Source organism: Chlorocebus sabaeus, chromosome 21, assembly GCF_047675955.1.
Source record: "Chlorocebus sabaeus isolate Y175 chromosome 21, mChlSab1.0.hap1, whole genome shotgun sequence".
In the NCBI taxonomy this organism is placed as follows: domain Eukaryota; kingdom Metazoa; phylum Chordata; class Mammalia; order Primates; family Cercopithecidae; genus Chlorocebus; species Chlorocebus sabaeus.
In genome coordinates, this window is record NC_132924.1 from 60725628 (window position 1) to 60750080 (window position 24453).

The 24453-nt window shown below is 38.3% G+C and overlaps 1 protein-coding gene across 2 annotated transcripts; it reads left to right on the forward strand.

The window, feature by feature from the left end:
* Positions 1–648: 648 nt before the first annotated feature.
* Positions 649–23179, forward strand: CYP51A1 (cytochrome P450 family 51 subfamily A member 1). Of its 2 annotated transcripts, none has more exons than XM_007982192.3 (10): positions 649–773; positions 3449–3547; positions 6279–6455; positions 7690–7816; positions 8893–9067; positions 11461–11580; positions 11996–12191; positions 16884–16979; positions 18282–18450; positions 21672–21957. In XM_007982192.3, exons 3-10 carry the CDS (start codon positions 6303–6305, stop codon positions 21848–21850), a joined length of 1215 nt encoding a protein of 404 aa, XP_007980383.1. In that variant the 5' UTR covers positions 649–773; positions 3449–3547; positions 6279–6302; the 3' UTR covers positions 21851–21957. The 2 variants fall into 2 exon arrangements, with proteins under 2 accessions (XP_007980383.1, XP_007980382.1); XM_007982191.3 differs by lacking the exon at positions 649–773 and adding an exon at positions 777–1118 and having other exon boundaries at positions 21672–23179.
* Positions 23180–24453: the final 1274 nt, after the last annotated feature.

Sequence of the window (24453 nt, forward strand, 5' to 3'; positions counted from 1 at the left end):
GGAGCGAAGGTTGTGACGGCAGGACAGAACGCAGCTTCAGAATCTTTCTGGCCGCTAAACCTTCAAAGTACCGTCCTTGGGGAATGCTGCCTCAAATGGCTCGAGAGGGCCTACAACATCTACATTCATTTTGGAAAATCTGTTTCCGTAAAACCCAGCATACTTAATCACCAACTTTTGTTAACTTTATGTTGGCATATTAATACCTGTCAGGTTGATTTTAGTAGGAGTGGGACGGGGCTGACCTCACCGTCCCACCCTTCGGTATAAGGCCGGCGTCTTCACGATCTCGCTTTTCACAACCCCAGTCCCTGAGGGCTTATTTGGAGCTGTCGGAGTCCCCAGGACGTGGCCCCGGAGCAGGGTGAGGTGCCACAGTTCGAGGTGTCACAGTTCCCGGCGCCCGGACAGGGGGCGGTGCTCACGCCCCAGGCCCCGCTGACGCGATGTAGGCCGAGATCACCTCAGGCGCTCGCGGTGCAATCACAGAGCGCGCCGTAGACGGTCGAACTCGCCCTGAGATCCCTCCGCTCAGTGCCTTCAACGCCGTGCCCTGGTACCCCGCACCCGGGCATACAAAAGTGGGTCGCCCGCGATTCTCAGGGATTGAGCGCCTCTTCAGCTAAGTTCTCTTCCGTTCCCGTACCACTGTGCCACAGGCACAGCCCGCTTCCTCAGGTCCCCTATCCCGCGCAAGAAGACCACGGCTTCGCAGAGTGTTATTTAAGAGGCGTGGCCAGCGGAACATCCCGCCCCATTCTGTGACGCACAAGGTGGCGCGCGTGGAACCCGAGGGGTGGGGCTGGGTTTAGTAGGAAACCTGGGGGCCGGGGCCGCCTGTGGACGACCATCTGCCAGCTTCTCTCGCTCCGTCGACTAGGAGGAGCGGTGGCGACCTCGGCCTTCAGTGTCTTCGGCAGAGTGAAATGGCGGCGGCGGCCGGGATGATGTTGCTGGGCTTGCTGCAGGCGGGTGGGTCGGTGCTGGGCCAGGCGATGGAGAAGGTGACAGGCGGCAACCTCCTGTCCATGCTGCTGATCGCCTGCGCCTTCACCCTCAGCTTAGTCTACCTGTTCCGTCTCGCCGCCGGCCACCTGGTCCAGCTGCCCGCAGGGGCGGTACGTACATTCTTTAGGGTCCGAGTGGGGCGCGCGCCGCAGCTGAGGCGGCCGAAGGGCTGGCGTGGGCGGCTCCGTGGCCCCGACCGGCTCAGTGCTCTGGCTGGAAGGCAGCTGGGGGCGACTGCAGCCATACTTGGCGTGGCTGTGGTGGCAGGCGCGCTGGGGGCTGGAGTAGTGGCTGCGGCTGCGGCACTGCCGCTGGTGGCGCTGGCTGTAGCGCCCGCCGTTACCTTGTGATGGGAGGCGTTGCTGGCCTCCCCGGCTGTGTATCTGATCCTGGACGGGGTCGTGGTTGCGGCATTTGTGGTTGTAGCGGTGGCTGTACTGACCACGGCAGTGGTGCTCCTAGTGGCGGTGGCTGGATTGGCGGCTGTGGGTTTGAACGACCCTGTGGTCGTTGGGGCCCTTGGTGGGGGTCCTGATGGCGATGCTGTTGGCAGCTGGCCCGTCATCCTGGAGGCTGCCCTGTGTGGTTCAGGGTTTTGTGGGCTGTAGTAGTGCCCCTAATGGCAGTTTATACCCATATTAAGGAGGATGTGTAGAGTGTGATAGTGGGAGTGACTGGAGTATGGTAAGGGCCTTCCTCCGATGCTGATAATATAAGTTTCTCGGCCGGACGCGGTGGCTCATGCCTGTAATCCCAGCACTTTGGGAGGCCGAGGCGGGTGGATCACCTGAAGTCAGGAGTTCCAGACGAGCCTGGCCAATATGGTGAAACCCTATCTCTACTAAAATACAAAAAACAAAACAAAACAAAACAAAACAAAAATTAGCTGGATGCGGTGGCGCACTCCTGTGGTCCCAGCTACTTGGGAAGCTGAGGCCCGAGAATCGCCTGAACCCAGGAGGCGGAGGTTGCAGTAAGCCGAGATCGCGCCACTGGACTCCAGCATTGGCGATAGCGTGAGACTCCATCTCAGAAAAAAAAAAAAAAAAAAAAAAAAAAAAATCATGTTCTCCAATTTAACAGCTTTATTAACCTAGCTTTCAACCTCCTAAATGTTATTTGACGGATGCACCCTTTACAGTCAGCAATAAGTAGTAGCTTTTGAAAAATATCCTTTTATTGACAATGCAATGTACAAACTTTTGACCAAGTAGCTTTTAAAATAATTTTTGTTTGAACCATACCAGGCATAAGACAGAGTTATTTATTTATTTATTTATTTATTTCCTACACATGGGATTTTTAAGGAAGTGATATTTGTCTCTGGGAAGACAAAGTTACTTTTACTGTTCAAAGATAGTTCTATTAGCTGAGGAGTACTGTGAGGTTGTGGGGCTCCTTTCTATTTGAGACCACCAGAGAATTGAGGAGTATTACCCTTTCTCATTATTGTAAGTTTGATTTTCAGGATACTTAATGTTGTAATCTGCACGTCTCATTTTGTGGCATCTAAAGAACCTTTTATGAAGAATGCTAGAGTTCTTGCTAGAGCTGATCTACTCTCTGAAATCAGTGGCTCTAGTTCACTTGCAGTGAGAGAAGCATGAGATGGATTGTTTACTGAGAAATAAATGTAGCTTCTTAAACATTTCCCTTCTTTCTATACCACAAGTTACTGTTTGTTTTTTTGATACCTTCTTTAAGCGAGTATCTCGGACTAAAATTGTGAGTAGTAGTAGAAGTAAGTAGTGAAGAAACTATATAGTGGACCCTCCGGGGACACGAATTCCACATTTGGGAATTCAACCAAGTGTAGATCTAAAATACTTGGGGGAAAACCCCAATACAAAATAACACAACAATAAAAAATAATACAAATAAAAAAACACAGTTTAACAACTATTTACATAGCCATTACATTGTATTGTAAATAATATAGAAATGGTTTAAGGTATATGAGAGGATGTGCAGAGGTTATACGCAAATACCTTGCCATTTTATAAAAGGGACTTGAGGATCCCTGGATACAAATCTGTGAGGGGGTCCTGGAACCAGTTCCTCACAAATGGCAAAGGACAACTGTAGTTTGACCTTTTTGGTTTTTTGCTATTAATGGTTAGAAAAGTTGCCTGGAGACACCAATAATAAATGGCCACTTTCTGGACAGTGTCCATCATTTAAAGTTACAGTGCCTTAGTGTTTATCTAGTTGTTTATTTTACACCTTGTTTTGAGTTTCTGTTCTTTTCTACAATAGCTACTCTCTTAAGGTATTTGCGATTTGGCTGTTCTCAAGTTACTTCTGATGCTTCCTTTTTTTTTTGGTAACTTTTTTTTAAGTCTTAATAGCTATTTTGTTTAATAGTTTGGTCATGAAATGAAACTGGATTTCTCTCTTGAAATGAAGAGAGAACTGAATTTATTATTTTTTTCTCTTGTAGAAAAGTCCTCCATACATTTTCTCCCCGATTCCATTCCTTGGGCATGCCATAGCATTTGGGAAAAGTCCAGTTGAATTTCTAGAAAATGCATATGAGAAGGTAAGTCTTCCAAATATTTAGAGGAGAAAAAGAAAAAAAAAAAAAAACTAGAGAAGTGCTTTTTAAACTTTTTTTAAAAAAAGTGGCAGAACATTTAAAAATATTGTAATTGTATATGTATCTTCAGTATGGGAAACAAAATGGAAACTGCTCTGGTTTAAGAGATGGTATCTTATACAGATACCTATCCTTTTAGCTTTTCCCATGTCCTGGGGTCATCTTTGAGACACCATTGAGGAACCCTGTAGTTCTGGCAACTATGGTTTAAAAGCCACTGTTCTGAGTTTTCTATTCACTTACTGTTGTTAAAATTGATATTAATTAACCCTCATTTTTCTTTACCATGCATCTGTGGGATTTTCTAACCTGCTCTATACATCTTCTGTGATTTCACTGTCCACTTGGATGACTCACATGACAGCATAGCTACTCAATTCTTTGCCCGTCTTCTCTCTAATGAGCTTTCCTGTGCCAGTTAAACCATTTACTTAACAGTCTCACTTTGGACTTCTCACTCTTAACTCTTTCACCTTCACAGTATTAATTTAGATATCCTATTCTTAGACCATACCTTCTCCTGGTTTGCTTGTGCAACTCCTTAAATTATAACTATTCTTTGACCTTGTTGAATCTTGCATTCCATTTACTTTCTCCTGATCCATCAGCCTTCATTCTTCACTTTCCTTTTTCCACTTTGGGTTCATGGCATGTCGTTTCCATTACACTCTTGCCAATACTGTACTTTAAATTTCCTAAACCCTGCATCTTTTCATTGTGTTCAGCTGGCAGAAGTCATCCTCGGAGGCAGCCAGTTATTGTCTCCCTCAGCACCAGATTAGTTTCTTCTTGATTTTATGATTGCCTACCTTAATGATATTTGAACACTGCTCCACAGTCCTGTTATGTTCTCGTGATTGGGCCTACTTTTCTGCTCATTACAATGACTAATTCAAACCTTCACTTTTCTAAACTTTTGAATCTTTCTACCTCTCCATCAAAGCAGATGATTTTTTCTCCTGTTTAGGAGACAATGATTAAAAACCATTTAAAGGAAACTTCCTCATTTTCTCAGTTTCAAATATGCAAACCTATTTGTATTTATATAGTAATCCTATTCTCTTTTCTTCCTATCACAGTAATAATTATAAAACACTTACTTTATGCCAGTACTTAGTGCTTTACAAAGATCATCTCACTGAAGCTGCACAGAAACCCTTTCAGGTATATTTGTTTTATAGATGACGAAACTGAGAAGCAGAGAGGATATATAATTTCTTCTTGGATTCACTGCTAGACAGTGGCCAGCCAGGATTTACACCTGGTCTGATTTCTGAGCCTATACTTTTATTAACGATAACAATAATGGAAAACAAGTCATTAAGGTGCTAAGTAAGCCAAGGTACTCTTCTCTGCCCTGTATATAAAATTTGTATATAATTTTATATACAAATATATACAAGTATATAAAATTTGGCAGCAACTCTGTGAAGAACTGCTATTATTATTATTACCATTGTATAGGTGAGAGAAGCTAAACACAGAGATAGTAAGTTATCTGACTATAGGACCAAAGTCATACAGCAAATAGGTGGAGGAGCTGGGATTTGAACACAGACAGTCTGGTTCACTGTGTTCTACCACTTTGATTTTATTACAACTATATTTTGCCTCTTGTTGGAGGCTGAACTCTCCATTCCTCTTTTGTCTCAGGAACTTTTTACTTTTATTTGTTTTCTCAGTGTATTGTTGACTTCTCTTTCAACGGCATCTTTCCTTTTTCTCTGAAAAATTCTTGTCACCCATTTAAAAACTTCCTTAAAGTGGCTTGTGAGGCTCTGTAAGGTTTAACGCTGCCTCGTGCTCAGCTCTCATCTTCTCCTTTCTCTTTCTCTTACCTTTAGGGCCTTTGTGTATGTTTAGCTACCAAACTAACTCCTCATTCTTCTGGTCTGAACCCAGTTGTCTTTTCCTCTGTTAGGTCTCCCTTTTTTATATTCTCTCATCACAGAGTTGCTTTCCTTTCTGAATACTTGTCACATTTGCAGTTTTACATTTGTTAATGTGATTATTTGATTAATTTGTATTTTTTCCAATAGGCTAAGCTTGGTGAGTTGGGGACAGTATTTTTGTTCATGATTATACCCCCAGAGTCTAGTCTTCAATAATAATCAGAAAACTGCAAGGGGAAGCTTTTAACATCTAACCAAATTAATGTAAAATAAAAAATGAAGTCATTTAGTATAGGTGAGATAGTGCTAAAATAGATAAATAAACATTTAGTTCTTCACATAGCAGGTACTATAGAAAAGGTCAAAATCTTTGGTTAGTCTTGTAAAATTTGTTTTTAAACAAAGGGAGAAGAAAAGTCTATATTTTCAGAGGTGTTCATCACAGAATTAGCTGTAGTAACTAAAGAAAACCCTGATGTCCAATAATTAAAGAGTAGTCAGTAAATTAACATTGTGATATTTATATAGACAATAGAAAATATTGTCAATATAAACTGAAAAAAGCATAATTAACAGTTATATTTGTACTACATTTGCAACTAAATGAACATAATTATAAATTTGGACAAAGGAAGGAGGAGTATGGCAAGATGAAAAGAATTGCTTTAAGGTTTATATATGTTTTTATTTTTTCAGTAATGCATTCTTTTGTGATTTTAAAGTTATTGTCTTAGTGTTGCATGTTTTTTGTAACATCACCATGTGTACTTTTCTCTTTTTAGTATGGACCTGTATTTAGTTTTACCATGGTAGGCAAGACATTTACTTACCTTCTGGGGAGTGATGCTGCTGCACTGCTTTTTAATAGTAAAAATGAAGACCTGAATGCAGAAGATGTCTACAGTCGCCTGACAACACCTGTGTTTGGGAAGGGAGTTGCATACGATGTGCCTAATCCAGTAGGTGACACTGTTATACCATGAACAAAGACAAATCTATACTTCAGTAGTTATAGCTAATAGTGAAACATTATACATTTAAAATGTAGAAACAGCCAGGCATGGTGGCTTATGCCTGTAATCCCAGCACTTTGGGAGGCCGAGGTGAGTGGATCACTTGAGGTCAGGAGTTCGAGACCAGCCTGGTCAACATGGCGAAACCCCGTCTCTACTAAAAATACAAAAATTAGCTGGAGCTGGTGGTGCACACCAGTAATCCCAGCTACTTGGGAGGCTGAGGCATGAGAATCGCTTGAACTCGGGAGGTGGAGGTTGCAGTGAGCTGAGATCACATCACTGCACTTTAGCCTTGGCAACAGAGTGAGACTCTGTCTCAAAAACAAAAAACCACACCTACCCACCCACCCACCCACACACACACACACCCATCCACCCACAAAGAAACCAACCAAACAAAAATATAATACAATGTAGAACCGGTTTATTCACTTGGTTCAAAAGTCTGAAGAATCGTGAGAAGAAGGGCCATGGATAACTGATAAGTAATGGGTATTTTGTTTTATAGTTGCTGTCATGGCTAAACAATATTAAAGGGCTTCCTGTATAAATAATGGAATCAGTGATAACTTAGCATATTGGGATTTAATATGAAAGGGTTATAAGACAATCCTGTTATTTCATCAAAAGGACTTCCCTACCTACCCATTCCTGCCTGAAATTCTAACGTAAGAGCTGTTTAGAGATTGCTGACTTTAGAAGTCCTCTTTTAATGCAGCTACTTCAGGTGTGGGGTGCATCTATGTGTATGTGTTACCCTCAAAAGCCAAATATGAAATTGTTTTAAGTTGATAATAGAACACAAATCAGACAATTGGCCCCAAAGCTTGGTGTGGGCTCTGGCTGTGAATGTAACACACATTAGTCAGTATCCTACTATAGCAGTTAAGAGTTAACATTAAATCTTGTTTGTAGTGATGGCGAATGAGGGAATGAATGGTTCTCCCTAAGGCCAAAAAAGAGGGCCCTGCAAAATCCCTCTGCTCAGATATTCATTTAGACTCCATTCATTTAGAGTCATATATATTTATTCTTTTAGACTCTTAAAATGTAAATGCCCAAAGGGTTAAAACCACTAATTGTGTCAGTGTTACATAGGTATAATAATCTAAATGGATTTCATGATAAAACAAAAATGTGTTTTAGTGCTGTATCCCCTTTTTGAATTTTTTTGAAGGTTTTCTTGGAGCAGAAGAAAATGTTAAAAAGTGGCCTTAACATTGCCCACTTTAAACAGCATGTTTCTATAATTGAAAAAGAAACAAAGGAATACTTTCAGAGTTGGGGAGAAAGTGGAGAAAAAAGTAAGCAAAGTGTTTTTTGTTTATCTTCACATTTCTACATCTCTGTGAATAGAAAAGTAGAGTATATATGTGTGTAGTATATAAAAAGCAAATTACAGTGTATGTAAAACTACCTTGGATTTATGGGAGGGATATGTAATGATTACCATGAAGTTGTAACTGAGAATCCAGCTTTTATACTGGGCTGCAGTTAAGTATTGCCTTCAGAGACAATTGCTGTGCCCATAGTAGGAAGCAACATCTGCCCACAGGGCGGCAAGACCCAGGGCAGCAGGTCACTACATTCTGGGTCTGGCCTTCGGCCTCTATAAGAGGTCCAGAATCTTTGTTTTTGGTGTGCTTAAGTTGATATGATATATCTTCTAATCATATAAGAAACTGATGTATAAATTAGAATGCCAATGTAATAATGCATGTGAGACTTATAATTACAGCACCAAGAAATCCAGAATATTTACTGATATTCTCTTTATTGACAAATATAATTGGAAAGCCAAATGATCATTGGAAGTTCATTTAGTGAATATGGAATTAACAGGAAATTAATTGGATAATTTTTGTGAGTTGAGTGTCATCAAATTATGCTTGCTTGGTGCATTTGTCTCCAGTGTTGGGATATACTAATTGGTGATTATAGTTTTCTTTTGTATATGGCTAGTAATTCCATTTTAGTCCTGATCTTCCTACTTTTAACCTGGGAAATAATCTGATCTTTGGCTGCTATTCCTTGGGAAGTACCTTATTATTGTCATATGCACTATAAGTAACATTTTTCTGCTTTTGTTATTGTGACCTGAAAATCAAATAACCACATTTATTCTTTTTATGATGAAGTGCTCATGAGTGAGGTTTTGAGATGTGTTTCTGGGATCTGCTTTGCCTGTTCAGAGGGACAGGGTACTTCCTATTGTTTGGTTTATTGCCCCTCTTTATTGTTGTACATAGTCACATGTCTGTCTACGGACTTTTTTTGATGATATCAATAGGATCTTGTTTGTTATTGAGCTCTGTTTTTATTCTCAATTTTCTTTCAGTTTTTGGAAATAGTAATGAGAATAATCTTTTTTTCTCCCTAGATGTGTTTGAAGCTCTTTCTGAGCTCATAATTTTAACAGCTAGCCATTGTTTGCATGGAAAGGAAATCAGAAGTCAACTCAATGAAAAGGTGGCACAGCTGTATGCAGATTTGGATGGAGGTTTCAGCCATGCAGCCTGGCTGTTACCAGGTTGGCTGCCTTTGCCTAGTTTCAGGTATGGATAAAGAAGATACTACACTTGGTTATTTAACTTTGTATAATTATTGTAGTGTTGGTATGCTTTGCCTTAACAAAGATAAAAATTAAACAAGAAAAACATACAAAATGGGTAAGATTATGAACCCCCTTTATTCTATAAGAATTCAAGACAAGTTTTCTTTATATAGTGAGCTCATTTAAAGTAAGTTTCAGTTTATTACAAAGGTGACTTACTGTCTGTCTAGTCTAATATTTATGTTTTTGTTTTTGAGATGGGGTCTTGCTCCGTTGCCCTGGCTGTAGTGCAGTAGTGTGATCTCGGCTCACTGCAGTCTCTGCCTCCTGTGTTCAAGCCATTCTCCTGCCTCATCCTCCTGAGGAGTTGGGACTACAGGCATGCGCCACCATGCCCAACTGATTTTTGTATTTTTAGTAGAGACAGGGTTTCATCATGTTGGCTAGGCTGGTTTCGAACTCCTGACCTCAGGTGATCCATCTGCCTCAGCCTCCCAAAGTGTTGGGATTACAGGCATGAGTCACTGAGCCCAGCCTAGTTTAAAACCTGCTTACCTCACATATTCCTTATCCTCAGGAAAGTCTCTGAACTATACCTAAAAGTGATACAGCCCTTCTCTAAGCACTTGTTTGACATCTTTGGTGGCTTTTTATTTTATTGTGAAGTTTCTTTGTTTTGAATATTTGTGCCTTTATTTAATTTTCTGTTTCTTAAGGACAAGGACTGCCTCTGATATAAAGAAATATTGCTTTTAGGATGTGATCTATAGCTTAGTGCTTAGTGTTTTGCGTATTAGTAGGCTTTCTATACTTTCGTTGATTCATTTGTGTTTAGGTGTTTAGGTGACAGATGGGAGGAGATAGATTGCTAGTCCCTTTTCCTTCTATTTCTGTCCCCTCTATCTAGTTATAGATTAGAAGAAGGGTGGGAGTAAAAGGAAGAGCCAGGAGAGATTCTCTAAAGTTCTCTGGAACTCATCATACCTTATATTTGCAAGTAGCTTTGCAGTTTCAAAATGTTTTAATATATATTATATTAGAACACCCAGCACAGCCCTGGGCCCATAGTGGGTTCTCTATAAATGTGCATTTCTTTTTTTTTTTTTTTGAAATGGAATCTCACTCTGTCGTCCAGGCTGGAGTGCACTGGTGCCATCTCGGCTCACTGCAAGCTCCGCCTCCTGGGTTCACGCCATTCTCCTGGCTCAGCTTCCCGAGTAGCTGGGACTACAGGCGCCCGCCACCACACTTGGCTAATTTTTTTGTATTATTAATAGAGATGGGGTTTCACTGTGTTGGCCAGGATGGTCTCGATCTCCTGAGCTCGTGATCCACCTGCCTCGGCCTCCCAAAGTGTTGGGATTACAGGCATGAGCCACAGTGCCTGGCCCATAAATGTGCATTTCTACCTGCCTGTTTCTACCTGCTGTGTCTCTTGGATGAAGTCAGAGCTTGTTATGTTAAGCCCTTTACATTCTGGCCCAGTCTTTCTTTTACTCATACCGACTAATTTAACCAAATTATTCCATTCACCTTCTTAAACAGGCCTATGTTTTACTGGTTTGACTGTATTCATACAGTTAAGCTCTAACATCATCTCTTCTGTACACATGGTCTCAGTCGATTCTCAATAACAGAATAACAATCTTGTAAATGAAACAGTGTAGGAGTTTTTATTAGAAGGCTTGATTTAAGAGGGGGCTTGGGAGTCAGATTGCCTAGTTTTAAATTCAAGCTCCAATGTTTGCTTTCTGTGTGATCTTATGCAGCTAGCTATATAACTTGAGGTTAATGTATGTACCTCACAGGAAGATAAAAGTGAGTAATTCATGTAAAATACTTAACATGGTACCTGCTACATAATGAACATATTATTTAAAGGTAAAATTTAGGAGTTGAAGTTTGTTTTCTGAATCTGCTAGTATTTTCACCCCCTACAAAAAACTGTTGTATTAGAAAGTGAAAAGTAGAATCAGATTCCACAGAAGAACCAGAGTGACTCTCCTACTTTAAGACTTGATTTGGTATTAAAATTGGAATTTTATGTTAATTTAAGAGTATTCTACTTTCTGTTGAACTGGAAAATACTCCTAAAGGAATTTCTTCCTTGTTTTAGGCCTTTAGTTTGAACATAGGTAATATGTTAAGAATCTGAGATATATATGTTAAATAAAGCACAGTTCTTGCCCTTAGGGACTATGGACATTTTTAACAATGTAAGATTTTCATGACTTCCAATATGTTCCTGGTTCTGATTTTTTTGTCAATTATTTTAGAGTCATTAAAGTTGGTTAAATAAGGTGCTTTATGCTAGGTCCTGGTTTTCAAAATGAATTTGATCCTAGAAGGTTATTTCTTTATTTAAAAAAAATCATCTTTGTCTTTTAATCACAGACGCAGGGACAGAGCTCATCGGGAAATCAAGAATATTTTCTATAAGGCAATCCAGAAACGCAGACAGTCTCAAGAAAAAATTGATGACATTCTGCAAACTTTACTAGATGCTACATACAAGTAAGTGCTATTCAGATAACATATTAAGCTGAAGCAGGAAATTACACATTAAAACACAATTAAGTAATATTTCCAGTTAAAAAACAGTGTTGCTGGCAAAATAAGTTGGTAACTATGATCCTTGGACTTTTTAAATTGTTGAGACATAAACTATCGGCATCTGTATCTTACTGTAATCCCAGTAGCTGGGTATGGTAAAAGTTTGCTAATGAACTGTAATGGAGTCTTTTGTAATCAAAATCGTTTTGTGCTGGTCTGTCTCTTCCCTAAGAGAAAAAAACTCTGACTTGTGATAGTCAAATATAAGAGACTATTATACCTGAAAAATGTATTCATTATGACACTTTATTTAAGGGTTGAGGCATGAAATGTATCTGCCAAAATGTTAAATTTGTGTGTTTGGTTCATTCCTTAGGGATGGGCGTCCTTTGACTGACGATGAAGTAGCAGGGATGCTTATTGGACTACTCTTGGCAGGGCAGCATACATCCTCAACTACTAGTGCTTGGATGGGCTTCTTTTTGGCCAGAGACAAAACACTTCAAGAAAAATGTTATTTAGAACAGAAAACAGTCTGTGGAGAGAATCTGCCTCCTTTAACTTATGACCAGGTTTGTTGGATTTTTCAGTTTCATTGCTGCCTTATGACTTTGAGTATCTGTGGCTAATTTTTAAAAGGGACAATGTGGGATTTTCTATGTACTATAGCTTAAACTGATCAGCTTCTCTATTTTTAGCAAATTCTCCGTAACCTTACCTAAAATATCTTAATGTTATTGCTTCTTGCCATAACATGAGCAGAGACTTCTAAAAGTAGTAGTAGTAATGAGGACTAGATATTTACAAACACTATGTGCAGCTTGCTGGGGTGGAAAAGAAGAGAGGACAACTCACTGCACAACCTGACATTCCATCTTGGAAGCAAACCTTGTTGATATCATCTTCCTGTTAATCTTTTGTGTTTTTGGTCGTATATTAATATGGTGTATTACACTGATTTTCAGGTGTTAATTGTATTCCTGGGATAAATCCTACTTTGTCATGGTGCATAGTTCTTTTTGTATGTTACTGCATTCAATTTGCTGGTGTTTTGTTGAGGATTTTTGCATCCATATTCGTAAGGGATATTGATCTCTAGTTTCACTGTGATGTCTTTGGCTGGTTTTGATATCAGGATCATACTGGTCTCATAGAATGAATTTGGAAGTATTCTTTTTTTCTTCTAATTTTTGGAAGAGTTTGTGGATGATTAGTGTTAATCCTTTTTTTTTTTTTTTACATATTTGCTAAAATTCAACAGTGAAATCATCTAGATCTGTGCTTTTCTTTCTGGGAAGACTTTACTTACTAATTCAATTTATTTGTTACAGGTTTATTCAGATATTCCATTTCTTCTTATGTCAGTTTCAGTAGTTTATATCTCTAGGAATCTGTCCATTTCATCTAGGTTACCTAATTTGTTGGCATACAATTGTTTATAGTATTCTCATGATCCCTTTTATTTCTGTAAGCTCAGTATTGATATCTCAATACTCATTCTTGTTTTTAGTAACTTTTAAAATAACAGCTTAATTGATATATTTACATACCATAAATCCATCCATTTAAAATCTACACTTTGTGGTTTTTAGCATATTCAGAGTTGGGAAACCATCATCATAATTTAATTTTAGAACATTTACATCACTCCCAAAAGACAGCCAGTACCCATTAGCAGTCATGCTTCATTCTCCCTGACTCCTGCCCTTGGCAACCATTAATCTCTTTTTGCCTCTATGAGTTTGCCTATTCTGGATATTTCATATAAATGGGATCATACAGTATGTAGTCTTTTGTGACTAGCTTGTTTCACTTAGCATGTTACCAGGGTTCATCCATGTTGTAGCATGTATCATTACTTCAGTCTTTGTTATTACCAATAATACTCCGTTATATGGATATACCACATTTTGTTTATTCATCAGTTGATGGACATTTGGGTTGTTTTCACCTTTTAAATTATTATGAATAATGCTGCTCTAAACATTTTTTGTATATTGTATATTTGTATTTGTATACTGATTTTATGTGGACATGTGTTTTCAATTTTGTGGGGGTCATACCTAGAAGTAGAATTGCTGGGTCATAAGATAACTTTGAAGAACTGCCACACTATTTTCAAAAGTGGCTGCACCACTTTTAAATCTCAATAAACAGTGTATGTTGGTCCTGACTTCACCCCCTCACCAAACTTGTTAACTTGATTTTTTTGTTATAGTAGGTGTCAAGTGGTACTTTTTTTTTTTTTTTTTTTTGAGACAGAGTCTTGGTGAGATGCCCAGGCTTCAGTGTAATGGCGCCATCTTGGCTCACTGCAACCTCAGCTTCCCGGGTTCAAGCTATTCTCCTGCCTCAGCCTCCCAAGTAGCTGGGTGCACACCACCACACCTGGCTAATTTTTGTATTTTTAGTAGAGATGAGGTTTCACCATATTGGCCAGGCTGGTCTCGAACTCCTGACCTCAAGTCATGCGCCTGCCTTGGCCTCCCAAAGTGCTGGGATTACAGGCGTGAACCACTGTGCCCAGTTGGTATTTTGTTTTGATTTTTCATTTTCCTGGTGACTAGTGATGTTGAATGTCTTATGATGTGCTCTTTGGCTTTGGTATATCTTCTTTGGGAGAAATGTCTGCTCACATCCTGTTCCCATTTTTAAAATGAGTTGTCTTTTTATTATTGAGTTGTAAGAGTTCATGTATTTTTTTTATTTTTTTTATTTTTTTTATTTTTTTATTTTGAGACAAAGTCTCCCTCTATTGCCCAGGCTGGAGTGCAGTGGCGCGATCTCGGCTCACTGCAAGCTCCGCCTCCCGGGTTCACGCCATTCTCCTGCCTCAGCCTCCCGAGCAGCTGGGACTACAGGTACCTGCCACCTCGCCCGGCTAGTTTTTTGTATTTTTTTTAGTAGAGACGGGGTTTCGCTGTGTTAGCCAGGATGGTCTCGATCTCCTGACCTCGTGATCCGCCCGTCTCGGCCTCCCAAAGTGCTAGGATTACAGGCCTGAGCCACCGCGCCCGGCCGTATTTTTTTTTTTTTAATGTGCTTTTGGTGTCGGAGAAACCAGTACCTAATCAAAGTGTATGAAGATTTATTTCTGTGTATTCTTCTTAGTGTTTTGTAGTTTCATATCTTACATTTAGGTCTTTGATCTGTTTTGAATTAATTTATGTATATGGTGTGAGGTTATCATTCTTTTGCTTGTGGTTATCCAGTTGTCCCACACTGTTTGTTGAAAAGACTATTTTTTCTGCGTTGAATTGTCTTTGTAAAAAAATCTATTATAGCCAGGCGCAGTGGCACATGCCTGTATTCTCAGCTACTGAGAAGCTGAGATAGGAAGGTCGCTTGAGCCCAGGACTTGGGGTCCAGCCTGGGCAACATAGTGAGACCCTGTCTGTAAAAAAAAAAAAAAGTTTTAAAAAGCCTCTTGACCATAAATTTAAGGCTTTATTTCTGGACTCAGTTCTATTCCATTGATATGTTTAATCTGGTGCCATTACAGTAGTTTTGTAATAAGTTTTGAATTCGGGAGTGTGAGTCCTCTGACTTTGTCCTTTTCAAGGCTCTTTATCTACTCCTAGTCCCTTTAATTTCCATGTGAATTTGGAGTCAGTGTGTCAATTTCTGCAAAGAAGCTAACTGAGATTTTTGACAGTGTTTGCATTGTATTGCTATATTAATTTGGGATCATTGCTATCTTAACAATTTCAGTCTTTACATCTATGGACATGGGATATCTTTCTATTATTTTAGTTCTTTAATTTCTTTCAACAGTGTTTTGCAGTTTTTGGTGCACAATGTTTAAACTTCTCTTATTAAATGTATTCTTAAATATTTTATTATTATTATTATTTTGATGTTATTCTTTCTTCTGCCAGTTCAAATCTGCTGTTGATTCCCTCGGGTGAATTTTTCATTTCAGTTCTCATACTTCTTAGTTCTTGAATTTCTATTTGGTTTTCTAAAAAAAAAATTTGTTGATATTCTCTATTTTACTAGCGATAACTAGGCATATTTTGCTATAATTCTTTGAACCTATTTATAATAGCCGATTTAAATCATTATCTAGTAAGTCCAATGTCTGGGCTTCTTCATCGATAGTTTCTATTAAACTGCTTTCTTTTTCTATGCACTGGCCATACTTTCCTGTTTTGGCGTGTTTTTTGTAAGTTTTTGTTGAAAACTGTACATTTAAAATAATGTGGTAACTGTGGAAATCAGATGCCCTCCTCCCTGGGTTTATTGTTGCTGGCTTTTTGTTATTGTTACTGCTGCTGCTGTTTGTTTACTGCCTTTCCTGGATTAATTATGTCATTCTTTGTTTAGTGAAGTCTTTGAAATCTCTGCTTATTTACTTTAGTGGGCATCTGATATTTGGACAGAGATTTACTGAGGTGCTTTGAACAGCCAGCTAGCTTTTGCTAAAAGGCTCTGTGTGTGTGTGTGTGTTAGGGGATGTTATTAACACTCCAACAGGCAGTTACAAGTCTGCCTTCACTACCTGTGTATACAGGTCAGCCAGAGGTAAAAGATTACAGCCTCTTAGATCTTACCTGGGCATGTGCATGGTCTTATACATGTGTGTGGCCTTCAAGATCCTCTTATGTTGGAACTTTTCAAAGTCTCCTGTGGACATCTTATTCTCCAGTTTTCCCTTTTAAACTTCTTGTTCTGTCTCTTAGCACCAATTGATATCACCATCTCTGGTGCCTTCAGTGTTAAACAATTTTTGCTAATTATTTTTGGAAAATTTGCTCTGGCTCCTCTAATACTTGTTAGGCTTCTGGCTTTCACAGCTGCTATAGTTGCCATGCTATTGGTTTCCGGGGCTACCATGGATTTGGGGAGAGGAGGATGAGAGAAATACAACTTCCACTACCACAAAGCTTACTCTTCTTACCAAGATTCAGATTTATTTTTCTTGAATTAACTCTCCTTACATTGTTGCAAGCCTTTGATTAATCTTCCAGAATTTTGAAAAAGTTGACATTGAGATTTTTGCTACCGTTTTCATTTTTTGGAGGAGTGAATTTTGTAGGTTCTTATTTCATTCTTCAGGGCGGATCACCTTTCTTTCTGTTACCTTGCCCTCCTTTTTCACGTTGGACAGTGGTAGAGCATGATAATCCCAGCCACCTTGAACCAGTTACCTCTACTTTTAGCTGGAATGCAAGCTGTCTTGTACTAACCAAGACGTTAAACTAATTTTTTATACTGTTGAAGTATGTTATTTATAACAATCAGGAAATGCTTTCTCATTTTAGCTCAAGGATCTAAATTTACTTGATCGTTGTATAAAAGAAACATTAAGACTTAGACCTCCTATAATGATCATGATGAGAATGGCCAGAACTCCTCAGGTGAGTATCTTGGCTACATCTTCCCCTCTATACCCCCAGTTTTTATTTATCAAAAAGAGGAAATAGCTGGGTGTGGTGGTTCACACCTGTAATCTCAATACGTTGGGAGGCTGAGGTGGGAGGATCACTTGAGGCCAGAATTTGAGACCAGCCTGGTTTGAGACCAACATAGTGAGACCGACCTCATCTCTACAAATTTTTTTCTAAAAATTAGCTGGCCAGAATTGCACATGCTTGTGGTCCCAGCTACTCAGGAGGCTGATGTCAGTAGATTGCTTGAGCCTGGGAGGTTGAAACTGCAGTGATCCATGATCACACCACTGCACTGCTGCCTGGGCAACAGAGCAAGACCTTGTCTAAAAAAAAGGAAAAGAGGAAGTAGAGTAGCATAAAGTAGATTTTTTTTTTTAAATTAAAAAAGTAGAATAATCATTTTTACCTAACTTCAGTTTTATATATTCTAAAAACATATTTTTAACATAATTGTAGATAGTATACATGCTAATCTTTTTTTTTTTTTTTTTTAAAGATGGGATTTCTCTCGCCCAGGCCGGAGTGCGATGGCGCAATCTCGGCTCACCACAACCTGTGCCTCCTGGGTTCAAGTGATTCTCCTGCCTCAGCCTCCTGAGTAGCTGAGATTACAGGGGCATGCCACCACACCTGGCTAATTTTTTGTATTTTCAGTAGAGACAGGATTTTCTCCATGTTGGTCAGGCTGGTCTCAAACTCCTGACCTCAGGTGATCTACCCGCCTTGGCCTCCCAAAGTGCTGGGATTACAGGCGTGAGCCACCGCGCCCGGCCTACATGCTAATCTTTAATGCTAATCATGCTCTGCATTTTTCTTTAACAATTGGGGTTTTAAAAATGAAAGTACATATTTTTCTTGGTTTTAAAAATAACATTTTGTTGTAAAAAATTGTTAGTATGAAGTGTACAAATTGGATAGTGAAAGTCTTTCTGAAATTCAAACCCTACCTCCAAGGCATTATGGGTTTGATTTGTGTACTGTGTACTTCCAACCTAACGCTGGCTCACTGGAAATCATCTTGAGTTAAAATAATTTTTAGTTTGCCTATTATCTAGCCAGTTTTTAAATGTATGTACAGATGGTTCTTGATTTATGGTGATTCAACTTACAATTTTTTGACTTTATGATGGATTTATCAGGATGTAAACCTATCATAAGTCAAGGAGCATCTGAGTATCCATGTATATTCATGCTTTATTACACAATTATCTGATTATTTGGCAGCACATTTTAAAATTCTCTAATGAAATGTGTGGCTTTTGTTTATAGACTGTGGCAGGGTATACCATTCCTCCAGGACATCAGGTGTGTGTTTCTCCCACTGTCAATCAAAGACTTAAAGACTCATGGGTAGAACGCCTGGACTTTAATCCTGATCGCTACTTACAGGATAACCCAGCATCAGGGGAAAAGTTTGCCTATGTGCCGTTTGGAGCTGGTAAGATGATTATATTTTATATTGGAAATGTTTGTTCTGATAACATACTTGTCTCTGTCAAAATATTCTATATGAATTGTTTACAAATTATCTCTCCCTTTCCTCATTAGGGACATTTTTGCAAACTTTTATAGGAGGAGAATCTTTATAAGTTGGAGAAAAATATTTCCTTTGTACTAAATGGAATTGTTCAATGAATCCTTATATAGTGCTTCATTACTTCCTAACCTGTCTGGTTTTATTAGGTCTAATTTTTATAGTCCACCCTTGTTTTCCCTTACAATAGTATTTAAAGCTATTTGTGGATTTCTCTTTTAAAGAACCATTGGAGTCAGCACACCATTCAGGGAATTAATTTAAGTTAAATATAAGAGATTACTAGTATTTCACAAAAAAGCAAAGGCAGTCTTTTAAAATTAAAGTTTTTCTGGATTTGCTCTCTGTGAATATCCTTATGAGAAAATGGTCTTTGAATCTGGGCAGGTTGTGTGTAGGCTTGCAAATTTCATTTTCAATAAGATCCTAAAATAATTTAGGTATACCCTTGTTTCTCCAGTAATTTCTTTATCCATTGGTTCTCTGTACTGATTAAACTATGTTCTATGACTTGAGTCTTTCCAAAGGGATCATTTAAATGACAGATGACTTGTCATTGGTCACACTTTTTCCATGTATAAAGGAAAGTATAAAGTCCTTTGGGAACTTCATATCTTAACTTTATGTAATAAATTCAATACTGTGGTATATAACACAATATATAAAAGAATCATAGTTTTTTTTGTTTGTTTGAGAGAGTCTTGCTTTGTCACCCAGGCTAGAGTGCAGTGGTGCAATCTCTCAGCTCACTACAACCTCCACCTCTGGGTTCAAGTAATTCTCGTGCCTTAGCCTCCTGGTAGTTGGGATTACAGTTGTGTAACCACCATGCTCAGCTAATTTTTGTACTTTTAGTAGAGACTGGGTTTCACCATGTTGGCCAGGCTGGTCTCGAATTCCTGGCCTGAAGCGATCTGCCCACCCCAGCCTCCCAAAGTGCTGGGATTACAGGCGTGAGCCACGCCACCTGGCCAAAGAATCAGATTGTTACACAGATGGGAAGAGTGTTAGTTCTGTAGCCCAAATTCTGCCCCAAAGATGAATCATTTCTAAACTAGTAATTATCTGGTTTCTACTTGAACTTTACTAGAAATGGGTTGTGGGTTATTCAGTTACCTTGTATGATAGCTCAATCCATTTTTGGACAGCTGTCATTTTTAGAGCCTTATATTAAAGCTGAAATCTGTTTCCTTTTAACATCCCATTTATAGTTGGTCCTAACCATAGTCTCTGAACTATATTGTATGGGAGATTTGAGTACAGATATAATGTCTCCTCAATCTTTTTTTCAATCTTTGTGTTAGTTTCCTAGGGCTTCTGTAACTAATTACCACAATATGGGTGGCTTAAAACAATAGAAATTTATTCTCTCACAGTTTTGGAGGCTGAAAGTGTGAAATCAAGATATTGGCAGGACCATGCTCCTCCTCAAGGTTCTACAGGAGAATCCTTCCTTGCATCCTCCTAGCTTCTAGTGGCTCTTGGCAATCCTTGGCTTGTAACTACATCGTTCCAATTACTACCCATCTTCAACAGGCTTTCTTCTTGTTCATGTCTCTGTATCTTCACGTGGCATTCTTATAAGTACACCAGTCATTGGATCTAAGGCCTACCCTAAGTCAGGGTGATCTCATCTTAAATAATTACATATATAAAGATCCTATTTTCCAGTTAAGATCACATTCTAAGGTTCTGGATGGACTTGAATTTGTGGGGGGATATATGATCTCACATTAATCTTGTTAAATATCACATTACATGTCTCTAATTTCTTTACTCATTCTTTTACTTTGTAATTGTGCTGTTTATTTATGTTGGTGCATATAGTTCATTTTCATAATATTACATTTTGTGAATCATCAGAATTTATCTACTCTTTTGTTGATTCAGTTTTAGGATACTTCTTGCTTGTTGTGATTAAATCCTTTGACTATTCTTCCTGTAAGCCAAGCTTCTCTTTAGTTGTTATATTTGAAATATGGACTAACTTGTAAATGCTCATCTTAAATGTCACTCCTAGAAATAAGTACAGTTATGGGCCAAGCAAGCACTGTGCTAAGCACTCAGTATCAGTTTAGGTTTTTTCTTTTGATGAAAAATCTTGCAATGAAATGCCCAAATCTTAAGTCAACATTCATCGAGTTTTGACAAATGAATAATCTTAGTTAAGTCTAATTTATCAGTTTTTTAAATGGTTATTGCTTTCTGGCCCTGTCTTGAAATTTTTGCTTAGCCCGTGTCATGAAGATATTATCTTGCTCTTCTCTACTGAACTTTATGCTGTTAGCATCATGGTTTGTGACCCTTCTTGAATTAATATTTGATTATGGTGTGACATAGGAGTTGAATTTCATTTTTCCCCCATGTAATATCTAGTTATTCCTGGACCTTATGTTGAAAAGACTTTCTTTTCCTCATTGGCTTGGTGTCTTTATTGAGAATCAAATAACCATAAAAATACTCTGTTCTGGGCTCTGTGCTCTGTTCCATTTATCTATTTGTTGATCCTTACCTAGTACCACTCTGTGTTTTACCTTTAGTCTTGAAGTCAGATTTGAAATCGGTTTTATGTCTTCCAACTCAGTTCTTTTTCCAAGATTGCTTTGGATATCCTAGGTCCTTTGTATTTGCATATACATTTTAGAATTAGCTTGTCAGTTTCTACGTGGATGTGACTTTTTAGTATATGTATTATTTTGGGTTCATTAAATCTCATTTTCTTCCATAATCATTTATAATGACATTTGAGGTTTTGACTGGAAGGTTTTCATATTGACTTTTAACTAGGGCTTTCTTGGGACAGAAACAGAATATTCTACTATATTCCCAAACTCGATTACCATCTTATCATTCAAACTTTCCCATATATTTAACCCAGATATATGTTTTCAGAAAAAGTAATTGGAAAAGTTATGTGATTAGTCAAGTACTGTTTTCCTAAAATGTGATATTGAAAATCTCCTGGAATTTTTAATAATTCAGTTTTATGTGAAAAGAATGTCATTTTTTTATTATACTATCTGTACATTTGCTGTTCGTCTAAAATGTAAATAAAAATATAACCTCAGAGTAAAAAGGATGAGAAAGAATTTAAACCGATTCTTGTAACTTTTTCTTTTTTTTAGGGCGTCATCGTTGTATTGGGGAAAATTTTGCCTATGTTCAAATTAAGACAATTTGGTCCACTATGCTTCGTTTATATGAATTTGATCTCATTGATGGATACTTTCCCACCGTGAATTATACAACTATGATTCACACCCCTGAAAACCCAGTTATTCGTTACAAACGAAGATCAAAATGAGAAGACTGCCAGGAACTAATATATGTGATCGTCACTGTAAGCCATAAAGGCGTTCGAAGAGAATGAAGTGTACAAAACAACTCTTGTAGTGTACTGTTTTTTTGAGTGTGTAATTCTAAAAGCCAGTTTAACTTATGATTTAGTATTTTGTTAACTGAATGGTTCTATCAAATATAAGAGCATTTGAAACATTTTCTAATAGTTATGATACTTATACATGTGCTTTCAGGAAGTTCATTAGTAAAACAACTGTTCAGGGGGGGATCTAGGTAATTGGCAGATTCTAAATAATATAATTTCCATGTAGTAATTTTAAGAGCATAGCTCTTGCCAAGTAAGTTCAGGGTATTCAAACCTTGGACTAGTCCTGCAAGGTATAAAGAATAAAAATCCCAGTGAGATACTTGGAAACCACAGGTTATTATTTATCTGGGCAATTATTGTGTGTGTGAGGACGGAAGAGGGAATAATCGAACATCTAAAGCCTTGAATAAGAGAATACTAACTGTTTTAGTATGATGATATTCAGAAATGGAGATGTTATAGAAAAATAAATCCTTTGGAATTTTAACTAAAATCACTGCATATAGGAAATTAAGAGATCTAGGACCATATTTTATAAGATTTCTTAAAAATAATGTAATTATTAATGCTAAAGACTGCTCGTGTATCTTGATCTAATTACTAAATAATTACATATTTACCTGATAAGTATGTATCTAGTTCTACAAGGTCACATTTATGTGGAAGTCCAAAGTCAAGTCCTTAGGGGATAATTTTGTTTTGGCTCACATGTTCCCTGCTTCCTCTCTTTTTTTTTTTTTTGAGATGGAGTCTAGCTCTGTTGCCCAGGCTGGAGTGCAGTGGCACGATCTCGGCTCATTGGATCCTCCGCCTCCCGGGTTCAAGCAAATCTCTGCCTCAGCCTCCCAAGTAGTTGGGATTACAGGCGCCTACCACCATGCCTGGCTAATTTTTTGTATTTTTAGTAGAGACGGAGGTTTCACTATGTTGGCCAGGCTAGTCTTGAACTCCTGACCTCGTGATCCACCTGCCTCAGCCTCCCGAAGTGCTGGGGTTACAGGCATGAGCCACCGGGCCTGGCCTTCCCTGCTTCCTCTCTAGAATCCAGTTAGGGATGTTTGTTACTACTTGTGTTAAAACAGTTAAACTAACTTTTTTCTTTTAAAAATGTGAGATCAGTGAACTCTGACTTTAAGATAATCTGAAACAAGGTCCTTGGGAGTAATATAATTGGTCACATTCTGTAAAGCACGTTCTGTTTAGGAATCAACTGATCTTAAATTATAACTCCGGGCCTAACTATATGAGATGGCTGAAAAAATACCACATCATCTGTTTTCACTAGATGATGCCAAAATATTTTGCTTTATGTATATTACAGTTATTTTTAAAAGGCTGGAAGACTCATGTTAAACTCTAATTGTGAAGGCAGAATCTCTGCTAATTTTTCACATTAAAATTCTCTTTGAAAAAATATAGTCTGTATTCATGAATTATAAAGTATGTGCTTCAGTGAGCAGAGTTAGGGAATCCAGGAACTTGAGTGAGGGAAAAATTACATCTTTATTTGCACTAATTTCTAACTGCAATTTAGTATTTATTTCATTTATGAATTTGGGCAACATTAGCAGTATCCATGATTTTGTCAATAGAAATCTCAGATATTTTCATATTACAGATGTTACAGATTTCTTGAAGTATCTAGTTATGAACCCGAGATAAGGATAGTCTAATGTTTAGTGAATAGTTTTAGACTTAACAGATTTCATTTTTAATCACAGACTAATTATTGAGGTGCATCAACAAGTCTGACTGCAGAGGCCTAATATCATAAGGAGGCTTGGTGGTCAAACAATGGCAGTCAACTCAGCTTGATCAGATCATTTGTCCATGTTTTTTTCCTCCACTGTCTCCTAGAGCAGAATGGCCTTGAATGGCAAGCCACGCTTAGCTGAAAAAGGTTTTTACTCACAATCTGCCCCTTCAACTAACTGCTTTAGAGTATGTTTGCTATTTCTAGAATTCCTCTTATTGGAACCCAGCTTCTAATGTGGAAAATTTAAGTATAGTTGGCCCCTTGTATTTGTGGGTTCTGCATACTCTGATTCAACCAACTGCAGGTTTAAAATATTAAAAATAAAACCCCACAACAATAAAAAAAATACAGTAGTAGCAACTATTTACATAATGTTCACATTGTATTAGGTATCAAATAATCTGGAGATTATGTGAAGTACACAGGAGGATATGTGTAGATTATTTGCAAACAGCACATTGTTTTATAAGAGACTTAAGCATTCGCGGACTGTAGTATCCAAGGGGGATCCTGAAACGAATCCCCCACACATGCTGAGGGATGACTGAAATTAGAAATGTTCAAGACTGTACAACCTTCTCCCATGCCTGTTTGTGTTGGTATAAATCATGGAACATCAAATAATAAGACAAAATCCTCCGGATGTAAGCATCAAATACTAGTCCTCTTGCTGTTTTTAGTGAGTTGCCATGTTATTGGGGAGGACTCCAGATGAGAAATAACATTGCGATTTGTATTATCTCTGTGACAGCCTCCCAGTCTG